The sequence below is a fragment of the Borostomias antarcticus genome, assembly GCF_949987555.1.
Source record: "Borostomias antarcticus genome assembly, chromosome: 10".
Taxonomy (NCBI): domain Eukaryota; kingdom Metazoa; phylum Chordata; class Actinopteri; order Stomiiformes; family Stomiidae; genus Borostomias; species Borostomias antarcticus.
In genome coordinates, this window is record NC_140243.1 from 12,100,556 (window position 1) to 12,123,785 (window position 23,230).

The window sequence follows — 23,230 nt, forward strand, 5'->3', positions numbered from 1 at the left end:
TGATTAAAGATGGAGTCTGTCCCAGGCTACATGAAGGCATTGTGTGTGTTGGTTTACAAGATCTATCTGTTGAAGTTCTGTATTTTTGGTTTGTCTGCTGACCAAAGTATTATCATGATGAGTATTGAGGATTAGGCTCACATTACATTACAACTGCTGATACAATCAAACTGAGCATGTGTTGTATTCTTATTCAATAGAAAACATACATCACAAAGGACATAAGTTATGAACCAAAACCAGGAAAGGAATTGAAATCCCAGCTCAGCAGATATTGTACTGGCAGAAGCCCTCAGCAGTACCTCTTTCAAGTGACACATCCATGTTAAAATGCAGCCCTCGCCCCTCCTCTCTGTATGTGACCCTCCTCTGTAGGAATGTTTGTGCTTAAATGAGCCGCTGCTGGGCTGGAGGAGGGTAGAGGCTGCTGGACTGTAGGAGGGTAGAGGCTGTAGGAGGGTAGAGGCTGGAGGAGGGTAGAGGCTGCTGGGCTGGAGGAGGGTAGAGGCTGGAGGGGGTAGAGGCTGTAGGAGGGTAGAGGCTGAGGGCTGGAGGAGGGTAGAGGCTGGAGGGGGGTAGAGGCTGGAGGAGGGTAGAGGCTGTAGGGGGGTAGAGGCTGAGGACTGTAGGCGGTTAGAGGCTGAGGGCTGTAGGGGGGTAGAGGTTGGAGGAGGGTAGAGGCTGAGGGCTGTACGGGGGTAGAGGCTTTTCCACCTTAGCGGCACTCAAAGCGCTTTACAATGGCCTCTCATTCACCCATTCACACACACATTCACACACCAATAGCGGCAGCTGCCATGCAAGGTGCTAACCTGCTCATTGGGAGCAATTTGGGGTCAGGTGTGTTGCTCAAGGACACTTCGACATGTGGACAGTCAGAGCTGGGATTCGAACCACTGATCCTTCGATCACTGAACGACCCGCTCTACCAACTGAGCTACAGCCGCGCCCAGACAGACCTGTAGAGGGGTAGAGGCTGAGGGCTGTAGGGGGGTAGAGGCTGTAGGGGGGTAGAGGCTGTAGAGGGGTAGAGGCTGTAGGGGGGTAGAGGCTGTAGAGGGGTAGAGGCTGGAGGGGGTAGAGGCTGTAGAGGGGTAGAGGCTGGAGGGGGGTAGAGGCTGTAGAGGGGTAGATGCTGTAGGGGGGTAGAGGCTGGAGGAGGGTAGGCTGGAGGGAGGTAGAGGCTGTAGAGGGGTAGAGGCTGTAGGGGGGTAGAGGCTGGAGGAGGGTAGAGGCTGTAGGGAGGTAGAGGCTGTAGAGGGGTAGAGGCTGGAGGGGGGTAGAGGCTGTAGGGGGGTAGAGGCTGTAGGGGGGTAGAAGCTGTAGGGGGTAGAAGCTGTAAGGGGGTAGAGGCTGTAGGGGGGTAGAGGCTGGAGGAGGGTAGAGGCTGGAGGAGGGTAGAGGCTGTAGGGGGTAGAGGCTGGAGGAGGGTAGAGGCTGTAGAGGGGTAGAGGCTGTAGGGGGGTAGAGGCTGGAGGAGGGTAGAGGCTGTAGGGAGGTAGAGGCTGTAGGGGGGTAGAGGCTGTAGGGGGGTAGAAGCTGTAGGGGGGTAGAGGCTGTAGGGGGGTAGAGGCTGGAGGAGGGTAGAGGCTGTAGGGGGGTAGAGGCTGGGGGCTGTAGGGGGGCAGACCGAGGCTGGGCTGTGGTGAGTGTTTTAGACAGAGGCTGAGGGAAATAATAACCAGATCCTTGGACAGTTGTCAATACTGAGGAATGCTGTTTACTGTTCACTCTGCCCTCCAGAAAATGAGCACCACTTACGGTCAGGGGGGCGGATTAGATCAAGAGGAACAGAGGGTTCTCATCTGGGCTGCTCAGCGGGGACGGACAGCCTGGGGGCGGCGGTCAGGGAGGAGGAACGTGGGCGATCGATCGTAAGTGTTGCTCATTTTAGGGAGGAGATATAAACAGTAAAGAGCCACCCAGATTGAGATTAACCAGGATTACGGGCTACTGGCCCAGGGCTGGTTTACAGCTCCTCCCACGCTTCTGTGAGACCTCCCTGCCAATCAGAATCTTGCTTCCTCCTTCAGTATCTCCGCTCTTCCCATGACTCCTGTCCCAGGTGACGGGCGTGGCTCAGAGGGAGGTCTGTCTGCGGTTTCTGGAGGGCGTGTTTGTCCTGCAGACCTGTGCTGACCTGCCCCAGGGGAACGGCAGCTCCAGGACTGCCCTCCCTTCAGGGCTACTGTTCAAGTTGAACACTTTGGTCGACAGGAAGTTGTTAGCTCTCTGCACCCAAAACATCTAGGCGGTTCTAAAGAACAAAGCTATGACAAACGGTTCCACTGACAGCAGAATAAAGTCCAAGTCTCGGCCCATAACTCTCAAACTATACAGTTATTGTCTCAGATCATTAGGCCTAGTAGGAAGTCTCTCTCCCTTGTGGAACTCCTGTGTGTCTTCGTTGCCCAGATCCCGGGGGACAGGAAATAGCAGCGGACACGCAGCCGGGAGAGGTGAGGGGGACACTTTTGCTTCTCCTCCATTCTCTGAATACTGTGGGTCATACTCTCTCTCTCTCTCTCTCTCTCTCTCTCTCTCTCTCTCTCTCTCTCTCTCTCTCAATCTCTCTCTCTCTCTCTCTCTCTCAATCTTTCTCTCACCCTCTCTCTCACCCTCTCTCTCTCTCTCTCTCTCTCTCGCTCTCTCTCTCTCTCTCTCTCTCTCTCTCTCTCTCTCTCGCCCAAGCCCGCCAAGCACGTGGGCGGGTCATACATGCATAATAGACAAAATGATCTGGAATATGCCAAAATATACTTACCATGAAATCCCGATGACTCATGGAGGAACACTTTACCACTTCCTCTTTTTTCCTTGTTCACTTCCCAAAACAGCGAACTCTATTCTAGACCCCTTCTCCCACCCTCCGCTGCGAACCCCGCGTGGCCCGCGTCACTCACACGCAGGCTGGCAGGATTGGAGCACAGAGGCAGCGGAGAGCGCGAGACACAGAAGACGGATAAGCTATCAGACACCCGAGATCAACACATTCGCAATGGGCAGGTCTTGTGCTCTTGCCTACACATGTGCATTTTTGCTGGTTTTCGTGTGCGCTACATCTGAAGGTATGTTTAGTCAACGTTTTAAACGTGCAAGCAACGTTTTGCCCATAATAATGAGTTTTGTTGAAGTACGGGTGATTGTCATGTTCGTAATCTAGCCGCAGTTCTTCTGTCAGAGCTTTCTCCCCTCTGAAGGGGCGTCTGGTCAGACAACAGTATTGCATAACAAGCTTTGTGTGGTTGAGGTACTTTCTCCCTCGCCGCAGATGGACCTGACTGGCCAACGCGATATCACTTGATACAAACGCGACATTGACAAAATCTTAGGTTTGTGTGTGTGTGTGTGTGTGTGTGTGTGTGTGTGTGTGTGAGAGAGAGAGAGAGAGAGAGAGAGAGAGAGAGAAACAGAGAGTGTGTGTGTGTGTGTGCAGTGGCGATTTTACATTAGGGGCAGGTGGGGCAGTGCCCCACCAGGTGGGGCGCTGTTGTGCAAGATGCATCTTAGCCTACAACTGTGTTTCGGAAAAATCTAATTTATAATTAATACAAAATAGTGATTCAGTGGTGAAAATAGCATGTATAAATATAATAAACCTGACTGACACTATGTAGAGTGCTGTTTTGCAGTAAGTCCCTTTGTATGAGTGTGTCACAGACTGCTCTGACTCGGCAGAGGGGCACCGAAGCGTTCTCCCCTACTGTTGCTATAGCGACAATGTGAGCGTGGTCGGGAGTAATGTGAAAAAATATCACGCAGATTTCATTGGGTGGAGGGGCAGAAAAGTCTCTGCCCCTACGAAATCTACCTGGCAACAGGTTTAGCCAGGGAATAATGAAACAACGTTGATCAAAGTTGAACTACTGGGTCATTGTCGATGTCGATTTACGTTAGCCAATGCTGCTAGCTAAAGTTTTGTAGAGATTAAAAGTGTTTTCAGGTGCAACAATGAATAGTGTAGATTATTTGTTGAATGTGCGGTTTAGTACATTGAAACTTGAAGAGAAACTGGAAATAAAACGTTTAGGGCCATACGACCAGAAGAATTGGTGCTGCTCCAGGCTGGAGATAAGGTAACCCGTACCTTCAAACAGGAATGGTTTGAGAAAAAGAAGTGGCTAACTGCTAGCACCTCGAAAAGTGCGCTGTTCTGTTTCCCGTGTATTCTTTTTGGTGGAGACTCTGTTTGGGCATCGTCTGGATTCAAAGACATTAAACATCTGTCAGAAAGAACCGCGAAGCATGAAAGCTCTGCGTCCCATCTGAACTGTGCCATGAAGCTGGGTTTACTGGGGCAGCTCAACGTCCAATCTGAACTGTGCCATGAAGCTGGGTTTACTGGGGCAGCTCAACGTCCCATCTGAGCTGTGCCATGAAGCTGGGTTTACTGGGGCAGCTCAACGTCCCATCTGAACTGTGCCATGAAGCTGGGTTTACTGGGGCAGCTCAACGTCCAGGCACAGCTAGATGATGGGTTTACTGGGGCAGCTCAACGTCCAGGCACAGCTAGATGATGGGTTTACTGGGGCAGCTCAACGTCCAGGCACAACTAGATGATGCGTTTCGCCGTTCCATCGCGGAGCACAACAAACAGACCGAGGAGAATCGGTATGTTCTGGGGAGGCTGATCACTTTTATTAAACTCTGTGGGAAGTGTGAAATGGGTTTGCGTGGTCACGACGAGTCAGCGAACTCACTGAACCCAGGCATTTTTCGGTGCATTTTTGAGACGATGTGTGAGGGGGACTAATGTGGACAGTGCGCCTTCACTCTAGTAGACTATTTGGCTGTGATATACAGTAAGTGGAGTACTAGGTTATGCGTAGTGCCCAGGTCTGATGGGTGAACACTTGTCACTTTCAGAACCCTGGACCGGGCATGCGCTCTCTTATGGGTCTACTTACTCTGCGTGTGTTAATGTGTCGTTATCTTTGTGTGTTGTAGCCTCTGCTCTGATGTACCTACCGTAGACTAATTCGCTACCTTTAGTTCTTGTGATGGTGACATAATATAAAACTGCCCCTCCAGAAATGCCATGCTAAAATCGCCACTGTGTGTGTGTGTGTGTGTGTGTGTGTGTGTGTGTGTGTGTGTACATTCACATTGCTATGTTTGTTTCTCAGGGACGGTGCCAGATCCTGATGTGAGTCAGAAGGAAGTGGACTTCATGTCTCAGAAGGAAGTGGAGCCCCTGGATCTCTGGGAGCCTGAAGGTGTGACATCTCTCATCATGTCCTCACTCTGAACCACACCCCTCTCCTCACTTATCTGACTTAGGACACTGATTCAGGTTTTATCACGGCACCTTAATCTATTCAACTGGACACTGGTTATTAGGTTGTAACACCCTGTACTCCAGGCCGACATGCATGGGGATCACATGGTCCCTGTCCCCTCTTGTCTCTCCTGCAGAGGAAGCTTTCCTGATGCAGAGGGAGGTCCCTGGTGCGCTGCCCCCAGGCCTGATCACAGCTCTCAAGGAGACAGGTAGGAGGAGCGCTGCGCTCTACACTGCTTCCCTCTGCTCTGTCTGATGCTCTGTCTGATGCTTTAGCTGAGACCCCCCAGCTGTGCCATGTCCTCTGTGTTCTCCCAGAAGGCTCCAGAGCGGCTGACACACATGTGCCACAGGTCGACGTCACCCTAACCCTGGATGAAGACTTCATACCAGGAGGTGTGTGTGTGTGTGACAAACACAATGTCCACACTGTATCACACCTGTAATATCACCTGTAATGTTACCTGTGATATCACCTGTAATATCACCTGTAGCTGGTTGACAGTCCCACCCATTCCTTTCAGGTCGGACAGTATTTCGACCTCGCTCCTTTGGGCCAAAGATCCTCTTCCCCCCTGGACAGCCATCGCCCAGCAACCTCCAGGCCATCTGTCTCCATGGCAGCCAGCGCCCGCGCTACCCTGCTAGCTCCCTTCCACGGTCCGGCTTTGGACACCTGCATCGTCAAGCTGACACCATCAACCGCCTGGAGGCCTGGTACAGCACTTGTTGCCAAGCTAATGGGACCCAGGATCAGGAAGTTACACTGTGCTGCGTCAGACAGGCGGTCAGTAACCATGTCCATTTCTGATCCTGCTAGCTAATTTTGAGAACAGTCGAGTTTGATATGTCCTTGTGGTTTTGTTTATTTTTGGACTGTTCAATGTAAAAGCTAAAAATGGTCCTGAAGATAGATAGGCCTTTTGTAAACACGAAGATCATATCACACATTCCACATTCTTTCATACATCTTCCTAGCTGTGAAGGACAGAGATGCAGTAGTGTTAAGCACTCAGGGTGCGCACAGCTGATAGAAACCAGGACATGAAAAGACAGCCAGACATAACAAACAGGCGAGCAGCGTCTCCTGCACTATCTACTGTACAACACTGGGAAAGGAAACTTGCCCTTGAGAAAGCAAGATTTACCTTCACTACGTTCTTTTCATTTAATTTCTCTCTTTTGTCTATCTTGTCTCATTGTCTCATTCTTCCTTTGTTTTGTTACAGTGGAAGCAGACCTTGTCCCTGTTCTGTGAGGACGAGTTCTCGATAAAGACGAGGCATTTTCACTGCTGCAAGAAAAAGGATGGAGCAAGACTGAGATGTTTCCAAGGCGATGCTCCAAACCCGGCCTATCTGCCTACCAACCAGGAACCGGAGTCACTCATGGCACCTGTAACTGGTTTCACCTTTGACCCCAACACCTGTCAGAGGTACGGGAAAGAGAGATGGAGAGAGAGAAGGTGTGTGTGTGTGTGTGTGTATACCTAAACTATTACATCTAGACTGTCTGACCCTTTGGTCCAGGTCAGTGTCTGGTCCTCGCAGTGTCCAGGGAAGGAAGGAGAGAAAGCCCCTCTCTACTACCACCCGAGACGCTGACATCAACTTCCCTCCTGGTCGACCCACGGCTGCCAACATTGAATCGATCTGCCACTTTCGCAAACTTCGCCCTCTCTACCTGCCCAAGTGCCTGCCCCGCGCAGGCTACGGCTGGCTGGCCCGCCAGTCCAAGGCCATAAATCGTCTGGAAAGGGGGTTCAAACACTGCTGCAAGAGACAGGATGAGGCCCTCGCCTGTGCTGATGGGAAGGTCAGAGCCAGGAAGTGAGAGGAAACAAACAGCTGAAGGCAGCAACATACGCATCATCCATTTGTCTGTTCAACAACATTCAGCGAATGAGATAACGGTGTATTAATGGTGTGATAATGGTGTATTAATGGTGTATTAATGGTGTGATAATGGTGTATTAATGGTGTGATAATGGTATTGGTCTCTCCTTGGTCTTTCCTCATCGTCTCTCCCCAGTGGTCTGAGGTCATGGACCGGTTCTGTGAGGAGGAGGGGGAGGCGCGCCGGTACCCCTGCTGTGAGATGGCTGCGGGGGCGACACGCTACGACTGTTTCTCTGGCCGCGCCCCCCACCCCAGCTACGGCAGGGAGCTCCTCTCCCCCCCGACCCCCCCGCAGGACCCCGCCCTCGGGCACGTCTGCCAGACTCACAAGATCATCAAGAAGAAGTGAGGGAGGGAGGACATTTATTTTTGTGTGATTTTAAGTATGAACAGGGATGTTGTGCGGATGTCGTGTTGTGAAATTAATAATCCTATTACGACATTTAGTTTTCTCTTCTCTGTTTTCGTCTTCAGCTTATTTCCAAACTTTTAAATGTACTGAAAGACCTAAAAAAGGAAGACACAGACCAATCCAATCTGTTCTCGCTCAGGTTCAATGTCAGTTTCCCTGTGCAGAGGCTAGTGAGCCAGTGCTGCCCCCTACCTGCAGACCAGAGAACACCATGTGTGCAGGAGAAGGTGGGTGCATCATGAGCCATGAGTGTCATGTCTGTAATCAGCAATGGCGGAGTTAATAATCAGCCCTCTGAGGGGAAGTCCCTAACCCTAACCCTCTGCTCAAAGTGCCAACAGGTTTCATCCTCTGTTCTTGTTTGAATTCCTCTGTGATCCCAGCTGTCAACGCTGTCAGAGCACCTGTGTCGGGGAACAAGCCCCTCCCCCCCCGTCGTCCGCTGCTGCTCCTCAGGCTCCCAGGACTCCCGCCGCTGCTTCGCCAGCCTGCTCATGGACGCCGTCACCAAGGCAATCAAGTCCCCACGCATCAGGAAGAGGAAGTGTCCTCTCCCTGAAGCGCTCACAAGCACACGCCACTGAAGCTGATGGCAGTCGGCCAATCAAGGGACAGGCATAACCATACCTGTGGTTAAAAGTTGTCTCTAATCACAGATCTAGAATCAGTTAGCTCTTACAGTACTATCCAGTGCAGTCCAGATGATCTGACTCTAGACCAGTGCTCAGGGGCTCTATCTTCCTTCTCTAGCGGCATGCACAATCTGAATGCACATAAGAAGTCAGTATTACTGTTAAAATTAACTTTTTATTATTATTTTATGATGAAACATGTTAAATAGACCATAAATATTCTCCTTTAGTGCTTGCTTCCTATAAAGTTCTACATGATATATACACATCGCACTACCACTTCTTTTTTATACTCCTTTCATGGTGTATTTTTGTTTAATCATTATTTGTTATTATTGCAACAGAACTGTAAGTTTGGTTCTTTTTATATGCAAGAGTATCTTCAACGTTTTGAATAAATTGATATTTTCAAAAGTTATCCTGTGTCCATGTTTATCCTTGTCGTTTCTTTTTTGTGGTCTTTTGTTGAAAATAGTTTATTTCACCTATAACCAAGCCGTTCTGGTATGAGACAAATGCATTTCTTGAGCCAAAGAGCTTGACTTTTTCAAGCACACCCCTTATAGGAAGTACCAACCGGCTCTAATGGAGGGTTTTAGATGCCTTGATAGGGGGGTAGTAAGATGAAGACCTGGCAACCCTGCGTTGTGATGATCAATCGAAACCAAGATGGCCACCGCCGTTGCTGAATCGGGATCAACAGCCCCGACAGGTATCAGATTAACATGTTATATAGCTAGCTAGTTAAAACTAAGCATACACACGTGTCTCTTTATAATGGTTAATTGGGATTTATTTATTATTTTTGTCACTGGAGTACCTAGGTACGCTCAGTTTAACCCCCGCTGAGCTAGCCAGGCTAACTAGCGCGTTGTGCCTAGACTAGTGCTAGTAAGCTCTTCTTCATCCAACTAAAGTCAAGATCGGACTAGCTAGCAACATTACAGCTAGCTAGTTCGGTAGAAGTTCAAGTCGAAATAGAGTTGTGCCTGCTTGAAAGTGTCAGTAACAAATAGCTGCTGGGTAGAATGTCCGCTCACACACCCGAGAGATTTTGTCTCGTCTGAATGCTGCGGACCGCACTGCACAACCCGCAAGCGCGATGGACACACAAGCAAACCACACTACTTTACAGAAAAGCAGTGACTATTCTTACAGCGACTGGAAGTACCGAAAGGCTTGAACCGATTGTTAAAGCCTTTTATCCATAAATACCTTATACTGACTACCGAGTGGTAACTGAAGTGGTATTCGTGGTGTGGGCTGCAATGTAAAAAGTGCCGGACCCGCCTTATGTATTTGGATATATCGAAGCTCTGAATTGTGGTAGAACAGCACTAGAGCTAGTATGTCGAATCACTGTCAGATTCATATTCTATTAGATGTCAGGAATGTCACAGCCCAAGGTAGATTTAAGAGTAGATTTGAGAGCAGCATTGCTTATAAAGAGGAACAAACAAAAAATAACATTAAATGAGCTTTGACATTAGGGCTAGTAGTTGTACTGTAGCCTACATCTCTCATGACAACTTTCGTTGTTGAACTATGTAATGTTGCCATGATCACAATGTTGCTAGTTTTCTTGCGGCATCTTGACACATGACAACTGGCGGTCATGTGGCTCACCCTCCCGATCGAGAGAGTGTGGGATAATGTTTGTTTCCACGGGACATCCTACTCTGCCAAGCAAGAGTTGTTTAAGCCTGTTTGTAGATATACCCCTGGCCACCACCCAGGTATTGTCCTAGACTTGTACAGGAAGTTACCAAGGGTCTGTTTTATCAGCACCACCAAACCTGCTGTCCCTACTGAGGCATTTTGACCACAGGTGATCCTCAACCTGGGCCCAGTAGTAGCAGTGTTTTCAGAAGGCTCAAGATGAACAGTGATGCTTCCTTTAGGGGAGTCGTCCTCTCTAATATGATGAGACTACATCCATCACTGATCAGATCCATTTTCTACAGCTGTTGCTCTCTCACTAGCCGTAATCATTAGCCAGTTTGAGTCAGGGAATCAGAATAACTCTGGTCTGTTTTGGCGTTGCAGTATAAATAACATGGCTGATTACTTTGTAGGGAACTAAATCTGAGTACAGAGTCACAAACAGCCAAATGAGCCAATAACTGCTTGCACTGTACACAAATACACACACTATCTCATGCACATGTAATCATATAGGCTGTTCTCTCCTACATTGAGGTTGGCTGACTTGCTCAAAGAGTGATTCTTCACAGTGTGAATATAGTCGGGAGTTTGTAGGATCTCATATTATTACTGTTTACGATACAGGTTGCTAGTGAACTGGTCTGGCACATTGATGTGGCACTGGGAAGTGGGAACAGCGTTTAGTACATAGTACAGCACAGTACTCAACAATGGCTGAAGGTGTGGGTGTAGCGATGTGTTTGTGAACAGACAGATCCTTTTAATAAAGCCTCCTTGTTTCTGTAGTAGTGGTATTACTGGTTGTCCAGTCAGGGCAATATGATTACACCGGCTGATTGGACTTGTGTGTGTGTGTGTGTTTATGTGGAAAGTTGGCTATATAGTCTAACCCTGTCTTACTCCACAGACATCAGGACTCAGTTCTGGAGGAGAGCCTTGCAGAGAGGTACCAGCATGGACCTGCTGTACTTGTGCATTTGTGTGACTTGCTCTGTGTGTGTGTGTGTTTGTGTGTGTGTGTGTGTGTGTGTGTGTGTGTGTGTGTGTTTGGAGTGTGCCGGAGCTACTGGGCTTTTACTGGTCCGTCTTTGCAAAATGAACTGCAAAAGCATTTGGAGTGGAGAGTACTTGTGAAGTATTGTTTTCAAGTGGAGAGTACTTGTGAAGTATTGTTTTGGAGTGGAGAGTACTTGTAAAGTATTGTTTTGCGTGTCTTCCTGTGTCTTATGACGTTTAATACAATCTATCAGAAATGTGACTCGGCATGGAGACATGATGCCCCTGCTAACCCTAACCCTGCATTTCAGCTGTTTGCCCAGGCTAAACTAACCCTCTCTAAACTGTAAGATACTCAAGCGATCAGCCCTAACTAGGGATGCACTGATTGCAAAATTCTGGGCCGATGCCGATGTTTAAAATAACAATCCGGCCGATGCCGATGTTTATTTTTTTCAATTTTTATTCCCCCTTTTGTGCCAGGGAAACAAAGTAATGAAGTGTTTGGTTCCAAAACGCCGATTTGGATTTCACTTTAATTTGAAAGCAAACTACACGTGCGTTTGCGTTGGCTACGTTTTGCAACAAAAAAAGCCGGAATTGTTGCGACATAACATCGGCCACTACCATCGGTGAATGTTATTTTATTTGCCCATGGGCCGATAGCAGTCAACAAGGCCGATGTTCGCCGATGCATCGGTGCATCCCTAGCCCTAACCCTAACTGTAGGATACTCAAGCGATCAGCCCTAACCCTACTAACCCTAACCATTTTGATCGCTTTGTTTGTTTAACCATCAGACTGAGCAGCCATGTCTGCTCCTAACTAGATGTCTCCTCTTTCCTCCATATCCTAAATGTAACTGACCCACATAGTAGCACAGTATGTTAGAGCTTGGACTCTAAATAGACGTTGCTGGTGGTTATTATCGGCCATAGTTTCTCATTGCGTGGGTGAGACGTCACGTGCGCTGTTGTTATTCAAGGCATAAGTTCCAGTAAGGACATTGGTTCCAGTCAGGACGTAGGCGTGATGAGTAGGTGCAGAGAGAGTGCTCAGTGCTGCAGGCCTTTTTCCCACACAAAGACATGCAGCTAATCCAGATGCATTCATTCCACCAGGCATGATGACAATGCTTAAGAGAACAGGCTGAGTATCTAGGACCAGATCCTGCCTCTAGATCGGGTTTCCTCAGTGAGTCCCCGGCCCCCAGGAGAGCGCCCTGCTGGACAGACAGCCTTGTCTGATCTGGGATCAGTTCATCTGTTATCAGCCTGATCACAGTGATCTGGGATCAGCTCATCTATTATCAGCCTGATCACAGTGATCTGGGATCAGCTCATCTATTATCAGCCTGATCACAGTGATCTGGGATCAGCTCATCTAGTATCAGCCTGATCACAGTGATCTGGGATCAGCTCATCTATTATCAGCCTGATCACAGTGATCTGGGATCACCTTATCTATTATCAGCCTGATCACAGTGATCTGGGATCAGCTTATCTATTATCAGCCTGATCACAGTGATCACAGCAGAGACACAGGTGCAGATAGTGAGAAGGGCACTTTGTCTGAAATAGACAGCAACGCACTCTGCACTACTGTACATTTGGAACACCTGACAACACTCAAACAATTGAACACTATGCACAACTGTATTGAATGTTATTTAATTGCACTGCCTACATCATGGACACAGGCATAGTCATCCATGATCGGATGGGATAAGTAGATGAGGATGAAACTGCTAGACAATGGATAGTATAGTAAATTGCAAGTTTGGGACCCTTTAAATGTCTAGCTGAGTACCTAGGACTAGAATGAGGAACTGATTAGCTGATAAGGGCGGCTGTAGCTCAGTTGGTAGAGCAGGTCGTTCAGTGATCGAAGGGTCAGTGGTTCGAATCCCAGCTCTGACTGTCCACATGTCGAAGTGTCCTTGAGCAAGACACCTGACCCCAAATTGCTCCCAATGTGCAGGTTAGCACCTTGCATGGCAGCTACCGCCATTGGTGTGTGAATGTGTGTGTGTGGGTTAGAGAGGCCATTGTAAAGTGCTTTGAGTGCCGCTAAGGTGGAAAAGCGCTATATAAGTGCAGTCCATTTACCATTTACCATAAGATACTGTAAGGACAAGCGACTACAATAATTCCAATGTACCTGTACCCGTACTAGCTACACATGGCTAATAAACGTTCTATTCTATTCCAAGTGCCATAATGTAAGTAGCTTTGTGGCAGAGCAGTGCTTTTTCATGGTTTTCTATTGATGGAGATTGGGGAGCAGTCTCTTTGGGGACACAACCGCAATCTGGAGCAGTGTGCTCATGGGAACTGCAGTTCCAGTTGGAACGTGGCGCTGTATTGGGAGCAGCAGTAAGTGGGTCTGTGGCTGCAGCCTCAGCCTCTGTCATGTTTGGGAGGGAGACAGAGAGGGCGCGGGACTGGAAATAGCACCGCTAATTAACTAACAGGTGAGACTCATCTCCTCATATGTTCAAATTATACTAGTCTGTGTTTATCTAGAAGGCAACATTGTTTTGGGTTAGTTTGACATGATAAAGAATCTCCAAGAGCTAGCTACTGTTAGCTTCTTAACATTTGTACATTTTAGTCATTTAGTAGACTGAGAATAACAATAAGTATGTCTGTTCAGAGTGAGTGAACGGATAGGACATCCCAGTCCCAGCACTCACAGCGTGACAGAAAGAAAGGACCTGAGTTCCTTTTTATACCTGAACCCAAAGGAAAGTGTTAGGGTTAGGTAGGGTTGGGAAGTGTGAGGCGATCGAGAGGTCAGTGGAGGCGGAGCCCAGTTCTCCTGGGAAAGATGGGAACTAGTGACTCTGCCGTCCGACTAGTTGAGTAGATGCTTCAAAAGAGGATAAGCCTGTTATTCCTCTCACCGTTTCCCTCTCTCCACTCTGCAGGCGCCAGTGGGTCTCGGAAAATGGCCTCCCCAGAGGTAAGACCACAATGCTACAGTCTACACTGACTACATGACCACTGATAGGACACGGTGGACAGTATAGCGGACATGGTTACAGCAGGTTAGTCTGTATTTACCAGCAGGTTAGTCTGTATTTACCAGCAGGTTAGTCTGTATTTACTAAACACCATGAATGCGCTGTGGACAGTGAGGTGCAGGGGAGGCTGGAGGCTGGAGAGAGAACTGGTTTTATTCTAGGTGAGGGAAAGTTTTTGTTTGTGATTATGTGGTTTACAGTATGTTTACCCAAGCCAAACTCCACATCATGAGACTGGATCTGATTCCACACAGGACAAATGTAGTGTGCGCACACAGAAACACACACAGAAACACAAATAAAATCTCATCGGTTTTTTACACCCTGTCTCTCTCAGATGCCAGGCTCTTCAGGCACAGCTCAGAGCATGAAGAAGACCATCGGTCACCGAGGCGTGGAGACCACCACAGGAGAGACCACCTACAAGAAGGTCAGCAACAGCCAGGGGGTCACGACACAGAAACACGCACACACACACACACACACACGTACATAGCAGTATAGTATGTGTATACTATACTGCTCAAAAATAATTACATAATTAAAAATTAAAGTTGCAATAACTTTTTTTCACATTTTTCAAAATTAAATTAAAACCACCAGTTTCATTGAGCCATAGCGTCCTAACAGCGTCCAACTTCAGTGACTCACTCGTACCAGTCACCACGTCTTGTTATTCCAGCATTTCTGCCTGTGTTGTCTAATTACGGCCTGTAACTTTGCTCCGCCCCGTGCCTTAAACGCACACATTACACGTTTTAGGCCTCTAGGTTTGAGTCTCTTACTCCCATCTAGCAGTAGGAAATCACTACTAACCCTAACCCTTTAATGATCACATCCAGCCCAGCAGTAGGAAATCACTACTAACCCTAACCCTTTAATGATCACATCCAGCCCAGCAGTAGGAAATCACTACTTACCCTAACCCTTTAATGATCACATCCAGCCCTCAATGGGTTAATCATTTTTATTTCCATTGACCACCCTTACGTCATTTTGCTCTCGAAGAATTACACAATGTTCTCAATAAAGATTTTCAACTTGAATATTTTGTTCAAGATCTGTGATGATGATTAAGTGTGCCCTTAAAGGGGAACGCCGCTGTCATAGTAAGTTTAGCTCAAATGTCACTTTGTCCTCAATGAAACCGATCCGTACACACCAACATTTAACCGATCCGTGTAGTAGTAAGCTAGCTCCTTTTTCCTCTGTGTGCGCACCCCCTTTATAATGGAGGTCTATGGGCCTCTGCTAAAAACTATGATAAACATTTTCAAGGCATTTTCAATTGTGTATATATACATCCAGTATGTTTATTGTGTATATATACGTCCAGTATGTGTTTATTGTGTATATGCACGTCCAGTATGTGTATATAATGTGTATATATACGTCCAGTATGTGTATATATTGTGTGTATATACGTCCAGTATGTGTATATATTGTGTGTATATACGTCCAGTATGTGTATATATTGGAGTGGTCAGCTGAGTTATGCCCTCCTCCAGACCACCTCCTCTGCCCTGAAAGGAGCCATCCAGCTGGGCATCACTCACACGGTGGGCAGCCTGAGCCAGAAGGCAGAGAGAGACGTGCTCATGCAGGACTTCGTGGTGGTCGAGAGCATCTTCTTCCCCGGGTGAGGACCTCTGGTCTGGGAATCTGGGAAGGGATTGTTTGAGTGTGTGGCTTTAAGTGTATGTTTTTTTGTGCATTTTTTTTTTTTACATCTCTCTCTCTCTGTCTGTCCGTCTCTCTCCCCCTCTCTCTCTCTCTCTCTCTCTCACTCTCTCAGTGAAGGCAGTAATCTGACGCCCGCTCATCACTACAGTGACTTTCGTTTTAAGACCTACGCTCCCATCGCCTTCCGCTACTTCAGGGAGCTGTTCGGAATCCGGCCCGACGACTACCTGGTCAGTGGAGTAGAGGTTTTCCTCCCTGCCGTAGCGGCTGGGCTATGGTGCTAACGTCTGTCTTCTCTATGGTCAGGATGCTAACGCTGCCTCCTCTCCTGCAGTACTCTCTGTGTAACGACTCTCTGATCGAGCTGTCGAACTCGGGAGCGAGTGGCTCTCTCTTCTACGTCTCCAGCGACGACGAGTTCATCATTAAGACCGTTCAACACAAAGAGGCAGAGTTCCTTCAGAAGCTGCTGCCCGGATACTTCATGGTGAGAGAGCCAAGCTGAACGGCGTTGTGTGTGACAATCCTTCTGTCACTAGATCTGTCTCTGTGACAATGTTCCCCTCTCTCTCCCGGGCCTCGCGTCTAGAACCTGAACCAGAACAAGCGGACCTTGCTGCCCAAGTTCTACGGCCTGTACTGTGTCCAGGCTGGGGGGAAGAACATCCGCATCGTGGTGATGAACAACCTGCTCCCCCGCGCCGTCCCCATGCACCTCAAATACGACATGAAGGGCTCCACCTACAAGAGACGCGCCTCACCCAAGGAGAGGGAGAAGGCTGTGCCCACGTACAAAGATCTGGACTTCATCCAGGACCTGCCCGACGGCCTGCTGATCGAGCCCGACAACTACAACGCTCTCAGCAAGACCATCCAGAGAGACTGCCTGGTGAGGGAGACTGGAGACAGGGGTGTGTGGACCGCTCGTGATCTGCAGACTCTCGTGATGTGTGAGCTCACCTTTATCTGTGTGTGTGTGTGTGTGTGTGTGTTGTGTAGCTCCTCCAGAGTTTCAAGATCATGGACTACAGCCTGCTGGTGGGCATCCATAACCTGGAGCAGGCCAGTCGTGAGCGTGAGCGCGCGGGGGGGCCGGCGGGGGACAGCGCGGGGTCAGAGGGCGCCGTGACGCCGGACCAGCGCCGACCCCAGGCCCAGAAGAGCCTCTACTGCACGGCCATGGAGTCCATCCAGGGAGAGGCCCGTGGGAAAGGGGTCCCGGACTCAGAGGACCAGTGAGTCTTAGTGTTACCAACTCCACACACAGTCAGGTGCACCCGAATAACAGGAGAATATATACCACTCAAAACATGACTCATGAAACTGATGTTTCTCTGCGTCAACGTTGTTTCAGCATGGGAGGGATTCCTGCCAGGAACTCTAAAGGGGAGAGGCTGCTGGTCTACATCGGTGTTATAGACATCCTGCAGTCCTACAGGTGGGTCTACATCGGTGTTATAGACATCCTGCAGTCCTACAGGTGGGTCTACATCGGTGTTATAGACATCCTGCAGTCCTACAGGTGGGTGCTGGTCTGCCTCATGTGTTCACTATTCTGGTCCTCTGATCCGGTGTGATTTTCAGATTCATCAAGAAGCTGGAGCACTCATGGAAGGCCCTGGTTCACGACGGGGTAAGATCCAGCTCACCCTGGTCTCTGCTAACGCTACGCTCATTCACAGGCTAACACGCTCATTCACAGGCTAACACGCTCATTCGCAGGCTAACACGCTCATTCGCAGGCTAACACGCTCATTCGCAGGCTAACACGCTCATTCGCAGGCTAACACGCTCATTCGCAGGCTAACACGCTCATTCGCAGGCTAACGCGCTCATTCGCAGGCTAACGCGCTCATTGGCAGGCTAACGCGCTCATTGGCAGGCTAACGCGCTCATTGGCAGGCTAACGCGCTCATTGGCAGGCTAACGCGCTCATTGGCAGGCTAACGCGCTCATTCGCAGGCTAACGCGCTCATTCGCAGGCTAACGCGCTCATTCGCAGGCTAACGCGCTCATTCGCAGGCTAACGCGCTCATTCCCAGGCTAACGCGCTCATTCCCAGGCTAACGCGCTCATTCCCAGGCTAACGCGCTCATTCACAGGCTAACACGCATAGCCACAACAACAACAGCAGCAGCGGGAGACAAACATGCCAGACAAGACAAATGGACATTCAATGTTACAAGTGTCCACTAACCAAGTGAGGTCAACCCGTGGCGTGTGACCTCCTGACCTGTTGTCCCCTCCGCCCTGCAGGACACCGTGTCAGTCCACAGACCAGGCTTCTACGCCGAGCGCTTCCAGCAGTTCATGTGCAACACAGTGTTCAAGAAGATACCATGTAAGACAACCGTGGGTATGTGTGCCTGTCTGATTGTCTGTCCGTCTGTCCGTCTGTCTCTGTCTGTCTGTCTGTCTGTCTCTGTCTGTCTGTCTGTCTGTCTGTCTGTCTGTCTGTCTGTCTGTCTGTCTGTCTGTCTGTCTGTCTCTGTCTGTCTGTCTGTCTGTCTGTCTGTCTGTCTGTCTGTCTGTCTGTCTGTCTGTCTGTCTGTCTGTCTGTCTGTCTGTCTCTGTCTGTCTGTCTGTCTGTCTGTCTGTCTGTCTGTCTCTGTCTGTCTCTGTCTGTCTCTGTCTGTCTCTGTCTGTCTGTCTGTCTCTGTCTGTCTGTCTGTCTGTCTCTCTGTCTGTCTCTGTCTGTCTGTCTGTCTTGTCTGTCTCTGTCTGTCTGACTGTCGGTCTGTGGTGGGGGGGGGGGGGGTGAGTGAGTGATACATGGTGTAAGAGAGAGATTTGCTTTTCTGGTGCATCCTCATGTATAGATGACCTTATGGATAGTTCTTTCCTTCTTTCACTCTCTCGTTCTCCTCCCTCTCCTCTCACAGTGAAGCCCTCCCCGTCTAAGAAGAGTCGTAGTGGGGGTCCGGGGGTCCTGAGGAGAGCCCCCACCCTGGGAGCACCCACCCTCCTCTCCCACTCCGCAGTGGACTCCAGACTGGTCTACCACTCCCACTTCAACCGCACCGACACAGAGGGAGAGAGTGGTGAGGAGAGAGGGGAGGGAGAGGGAGACGGAGGGGGGGGGGGGGGGGGGAGGAAGCTGCATGACCACAAGCAAGATGTCAGAGAGTCTTCTTGGCTGGAGGGTGAGGGTTAGAAGAGTGTTCTTGAGGGTCTGAGGGCTGAAGCCGCTAGCGCTGATCTGGCCAGGGCCCCGGTGCTCTGGTCTCCAGGTCCCACTGCGGGGTCATAGGTCATAGTTCAGCTCCTTCCTCTGTTCCGTTCAGGCGTCCAGTCAGGCAGACCGGACCTGCTGCCGAGGACCCCTCCCCTGGCCGCGGGGTCCGGCGACGCTGAGGCCAACCTCTCCACCTCGTCGCTAGGCAGCACGGGCCTCATCCCCTCCTCCCCTCCACTAAGGTGAGACGTCCTGTCTTCCACCCCCCCTCCACCCCCCTCTCACCAACCCTCCCCCTGTCTGGGAGACGTCCACCCTCTGTCTCTTGACCCGTCTCCCTCTCTGTGTGTCCTGCAGGTCCGTCGGGGTGGAGGTGCACAAAGCAGCGAGCACAGACCAGGACCATGCCGCCTCCCAGAGGTAGGACAGACGTCCCGCGCTCTTCGGCAGGCTTAGCTCAACCCTGGGGGGCTGAAGCGCACATGCTCACGGTCTCTCTCTGCTTGTCTCCCTCTGGTCAGTGTGGGGGCAGAGGCGTCGGGGGCTCAGCCGGCCAACGAGGACGCCGTCTCACTCTCAGAAATCATCCCCGAGACGGATCTCTGATTTGTAAGTCGCTCCCCCTCAGAGCGGCACCAGCAGGGGTTCAGTCCTGGGGTGTTTCTGTTGTCATTATATTAGACGGCTGATCGTCTCTGTGTGCTCACACTGCTGATCTGTGCTCATGCCTGCCTCTCCTCCACAGCAAAAGATGAACCTGAGTCATCTAAAGAAGAGGTGAATCTGGAAGAGATTAGGTGGGCGGAAGAGAGAGAGAAAGAGAGAGAAAGAGATAGAAGAGAAAGTAGAAGAGAAAAAAAATCACAAATCCACAAGGAGGACCCTCCCAGTCCTCATAGATGGTTCCCTCCACCCTGTTCTGTAGGGGAGGTGTGTGAGCGCTGTCTGGGGGGAGGGAGAGAGGTGGGGGGAGAGAGCGCTGTCTGGGGAGAGAGGAGGGGGAGCGCGGTGGGGGGAGGGAGAGAGAGGTGGAGGGAGAGAGAGGAGGGGGAGCGCGGTGGGGGGGACCGTCTGTGAAGGAGTGGGTAGAGGGGGACCGAGTGTGTGTGGAGGTTACAGGTTCAGGGTGCTATGCTGCTAGAGGGAGTCCCCGTGTCACTGAGCCCACTTACATTGACCACCAACCTGCCGCAGACCTAAGACCCCGGCAGCCCCACCCAGAGACACGATGCAGCCACGTCTCCTCTCAAGAGAAGGGATGTGGGTTCAGGCACGCCCACATCTCTCCAGGAAGTGTGCAGGCAGGGCTTGGCCTCTGTGTGGCCGTGGGGGTGTGTTAGTACAATCTGAGTGGGTTCAGTCGTCCATAACTCAGACCTTTTAAGTTCCCTGTGTCCGCATCCACTTCCCCAGAACCTCCTCTGGCCCGGAGGTGGGAGGAGCTCTTCTCTTGGGTTTTATAACGGTCGTTATGAGCACACTATCAGCGTTACTGACTAGGTTAGGATTGTAACAGTTTTTAAATCATATGCATTTCTCAAGTATATGGATGTCGGCCTACACTATGATGGACTGAATGTTGAATCAAAATGTGTTTGGGTTAAACTAGGCCTGTAACATTAGTTATACAAACCTCTCTTTAGAATTGAGCATGAAGCCATGTTGGGACCAGATGACGGTTCTAGTCCGGGGGCGCTGGTCCAGCAGGGCTCAGGGGGGAGACTGGACAGACACAGGCAGTTGCAGGCTGATGATGTCATAGAATGTCTGTCATCCTGGTTGCCATGGCTCCCCTAGAACCCCCCCCCCCCCCTTGGAGACTCCATGTGCCAAACTGTTGAGGTGAGAGGAAGAGAGAGAAGCACAGCTGCTGGTGCCGTGAGAGAGAGACCTGCTTTCTCATCTCCATGTGAATCATCCTGTCATGTCTGTGCCTTCATATTGTCTGGAGACGGCTGATGTGGCTCTGGTGTGTTACTGTGTTAACTCACTCAACCTTCCTACATTACATCTGTCTGCAGTGCTTTTTTATTATTATTTATTGGCATTTAACTTACATCTCACTGGTAAACTGAGGGTTTTTTCTGAAAGAAAATGGACCAATCGAAGTTGAGAGAGAGAGAGAGATTAATGGCTGGTCATCGTTCTTTCACACTTGGTCATCTTTGACAGATTATTGAGGACAGTTTTCCCACTGATATTACAATTTATGATACTCATCAAAGTCCCATAAACTGTTTGTACAAGTCATAACTGCTGGTTAAAGGAATGACTTGGGCCTCTTTGACCAACTATGATCTTTATCATATTATCATGTATGAGCACCAGGGATGTGTTTGGAAGAGTCTGTCACCATTTGACACAAATTGTTTTTTCTCTCAAATATTTTAATTTAGCTATCAGTTTCTCCTCAGATGGTCCTTTCCCTTGTAGGACACTAAGTTAACCAGCTAGTTCCTTAATCATCGTCATTAAATATTCCAATGAAGGAATCCACAGGCAAGACTAGACATTACATTTCACACGAGTCTTGCTCAGTAAGACCTGACTCGTAGCACATGCGGTCCTCACTCCAGTGAGGGGAGAGGTGGGGTAATGGCTCTGTGGATGTGTGCAGGCAGAAAGACACATGGCACCAAAGAACACAACACAGTCAAGTCTCCGCGCTCAAAGGGACATGAGGCTGGATGTCTATAGATGGCCGTCTGCTGACATGGGCATGAGGATCTATTGGGATTAACTGGCAACGCAACATGGAAAAGCAATCAAGATGCAATGAGTTCCTGTATGGATGGACTCACTATATATGACATGACGGGGGTGACTGGTATTTCAGATGTTGGGATTTGAAGAGCTGAGTGTTTATTTGTTTTTGGTCGCTGTTAGAATTTTATTTTGTTTTTAGGTCGCAGTTAGAATTAGTATCCCATCATGCACAGCCTTGACTAGAATCTGAGTGCAGCTCATATATTGTAGTAAACAGGCAGAGAGCACAACCGTGGGAGATACGGGGATGGATATGGATGAGTTATTTACACTAAGAATTTATTCTACTTAGTGGTCTGAGACGTTTCAAGATCTTGTATTCACTACTTTTCTTCCTAAGCTGTTTTACCCTTATGCCAATGTGGCACAGGTGACCATCACTGCTGATATTTACCTCCAGCATAGCAGACCTACAGTGCTGATATTTAACTTGTCCAAAAAGGCCAGGTTCTTATCCTTCTCAGAACCTGCTCCTCTTCCTGACCGGACTGAGAGGTTCTCTGATGCACCTGGCCAGACTCCATCGTTTCAGAGCTCTCCCATGATGCACCTGGCCAGACTCCATCGTTTCAGAGCTCTCCCATGATGCACCTGGCCAGACTCCATCGTTTCAGAGCTCTCCCATGATGCACATGGCCAGACTCCATCGTTTCAGAGCTCTCCCATGATGCACCTGGCCAGACTCAGTTGTTAAAGAGCTCTCCCATGATGCACCTGGCCAGACTCCATCGTTTCAGAGCTCTCCCATGATGCACCTGGCCAGACTCCATCGTTTAAGAGCTCTCCCATGATGCACTTGGCAAGACTCCATCGTTTCAGAGCTCTCCCAGTCTAAAGGCTTTCTGTTGGTTTTAAAGCAGACGGCCACCAAAGACAACACTCCCAAGAACCACTTTCCTAAATGGTGAATGAAAAAAAGCTAGAAGGCCTTAGTGTGACAACAGGGTTTGGATATGAATCCATTTACACTGGGTAGAACTGTAAGTGTTCTATTGTGGCCAGTCTCAGAGCAGCTTGTTTCTGGACGTGGTTCTCTGTTCATGCTGAATCGAACATCTCCACCTCAGTTCTTATTGACTTAACCACTGCACAAGTGACACATCCTCTCAATAGAGACACTACACAACATAGGAACTAATGCAATATGAACAGGTCTGCCATCTTTGAGTTCCAAGAAACATATTTATTATTATGACTATTATTATGACCTTGTAGGCTGAAATGATTCATTAGTTAGATGTACCGTAGATGATTGTAAGTATACTGTATTCTGACAGAAAATAATGTCTGAAACTTCATAGTGTGCTTTGCATATGGGAGGGGATTATACATTTCTCTTTTTTGTATTTCATGGTTTGAATGTGATAAATGATTCTGGGGTTCTACTGTCTCGTGCTTTTCTACATGAATGTTCACACACTCTCAGAGCCAGTGTGGCCGGTTGCCGTCTATGTTTCAATTGCTATATTTTTACTGTGTGTATAAAATGCATATGTAAATAGGAGTCACGGAAATGCCTTCTCATGCTGTGTGTGCTGCCGGATCCTCCTGCCATGTTTCCCTTATGTGCTGGTGATGTTTTTATTGTCTCATCGTCTTTTATTGTCTGATTTTAAAGGATTAAACATATTTTCTAAATGTTGCTTCTTGACCTTATTTCCTAATCAGAGCTTTTCCTGAGCTGGTTCCGTTATCGT

At 49.1% G+C, this 23,230-nt stretch overlaps 3 protein-coding genes across 3 annotated transcripts in view; all 3 read left to right on the forward strand.

Annotated features, from left to right (window-relative positions):
• Positions 1–33, forward strand: part of rorc (RAR-related orphan receptor C) — a 4,784-nt gene extending 4,751 nt beyond the window's left edge. Inside the window, exon 9 of the mRNA XM_084444967.1 lies at positions 1–33. This exon is cut by the window's left edge and continues 1,251 nt beyond it. The gene's annotated coding sequence lies outside the window, so the exon portion shown is untranslated.
• Positions 34–2,907: 2,874 nt separating this feature from the next.
• On the forward strand, positions 2,908–8,602 carry ecm1b (extracellular matrix protein 1b). Its single transcript, XM_084444197.1, has 10 exons — positions 2,908–3,068; positions 5,127–5,216; positions 5,416–5,490; positions 5,600–5,677; positions 5,806–6,068; positions 6,511–6,716; positions 6,811–7,096; positions 7,313–7,524; positions 7,731–7,818; positions 7,975–8,602. Exons 1-10 carry the CDS (start codon positions 2,999–3,001, stop codon positions 8,173–8,175), a joined length of 1,569 nt encoding a protein of 522 aa, XP_084300323.1. The 5' UTR covers positions 2,908–2,998; the 3' UTR covers positions 8,176–8,602.
• A 301-nt stretch (positions 8,603–8,903) lies between these two features.
• Positions 8,904–19,388, forward strand: pip5k1ab (phosphatidylinositol-4-phosphate 5-kinase, type I, alpha, b). Its single transcript, XM_084445009.1, has 15 exons — positions 8,904–8,935; positions 13,814–13,848; positions 14,247–14,339; positions 15,418–15,548; positions 15,705–15,822; positions 15,927–16,079; positions 16,182–16,481; positions 16,592–16,827; positions 16,947–17,030; positions 17,177–17,225; positions 17,849–17,933; positions 18,475–18,633; positions 18,877–19,009; positions 19,125–19,187; positions 19,289–19,388. Exons 2-15 carry the CDS (start codon positions 13,834–13,836, stop codon positions 19,371–19,373), a joined length of 1,704 nt encoding a protein of 567 aa, XP_084301135.1. The 5' UTR covers positions 8,904–8,935; positions 13,814–13,833; the 3' UTR covers positions 19,374–19,388.
• The last annotated feature ends 3,842 nt before the right edge of the window (positions 19,389–23,230 follow it).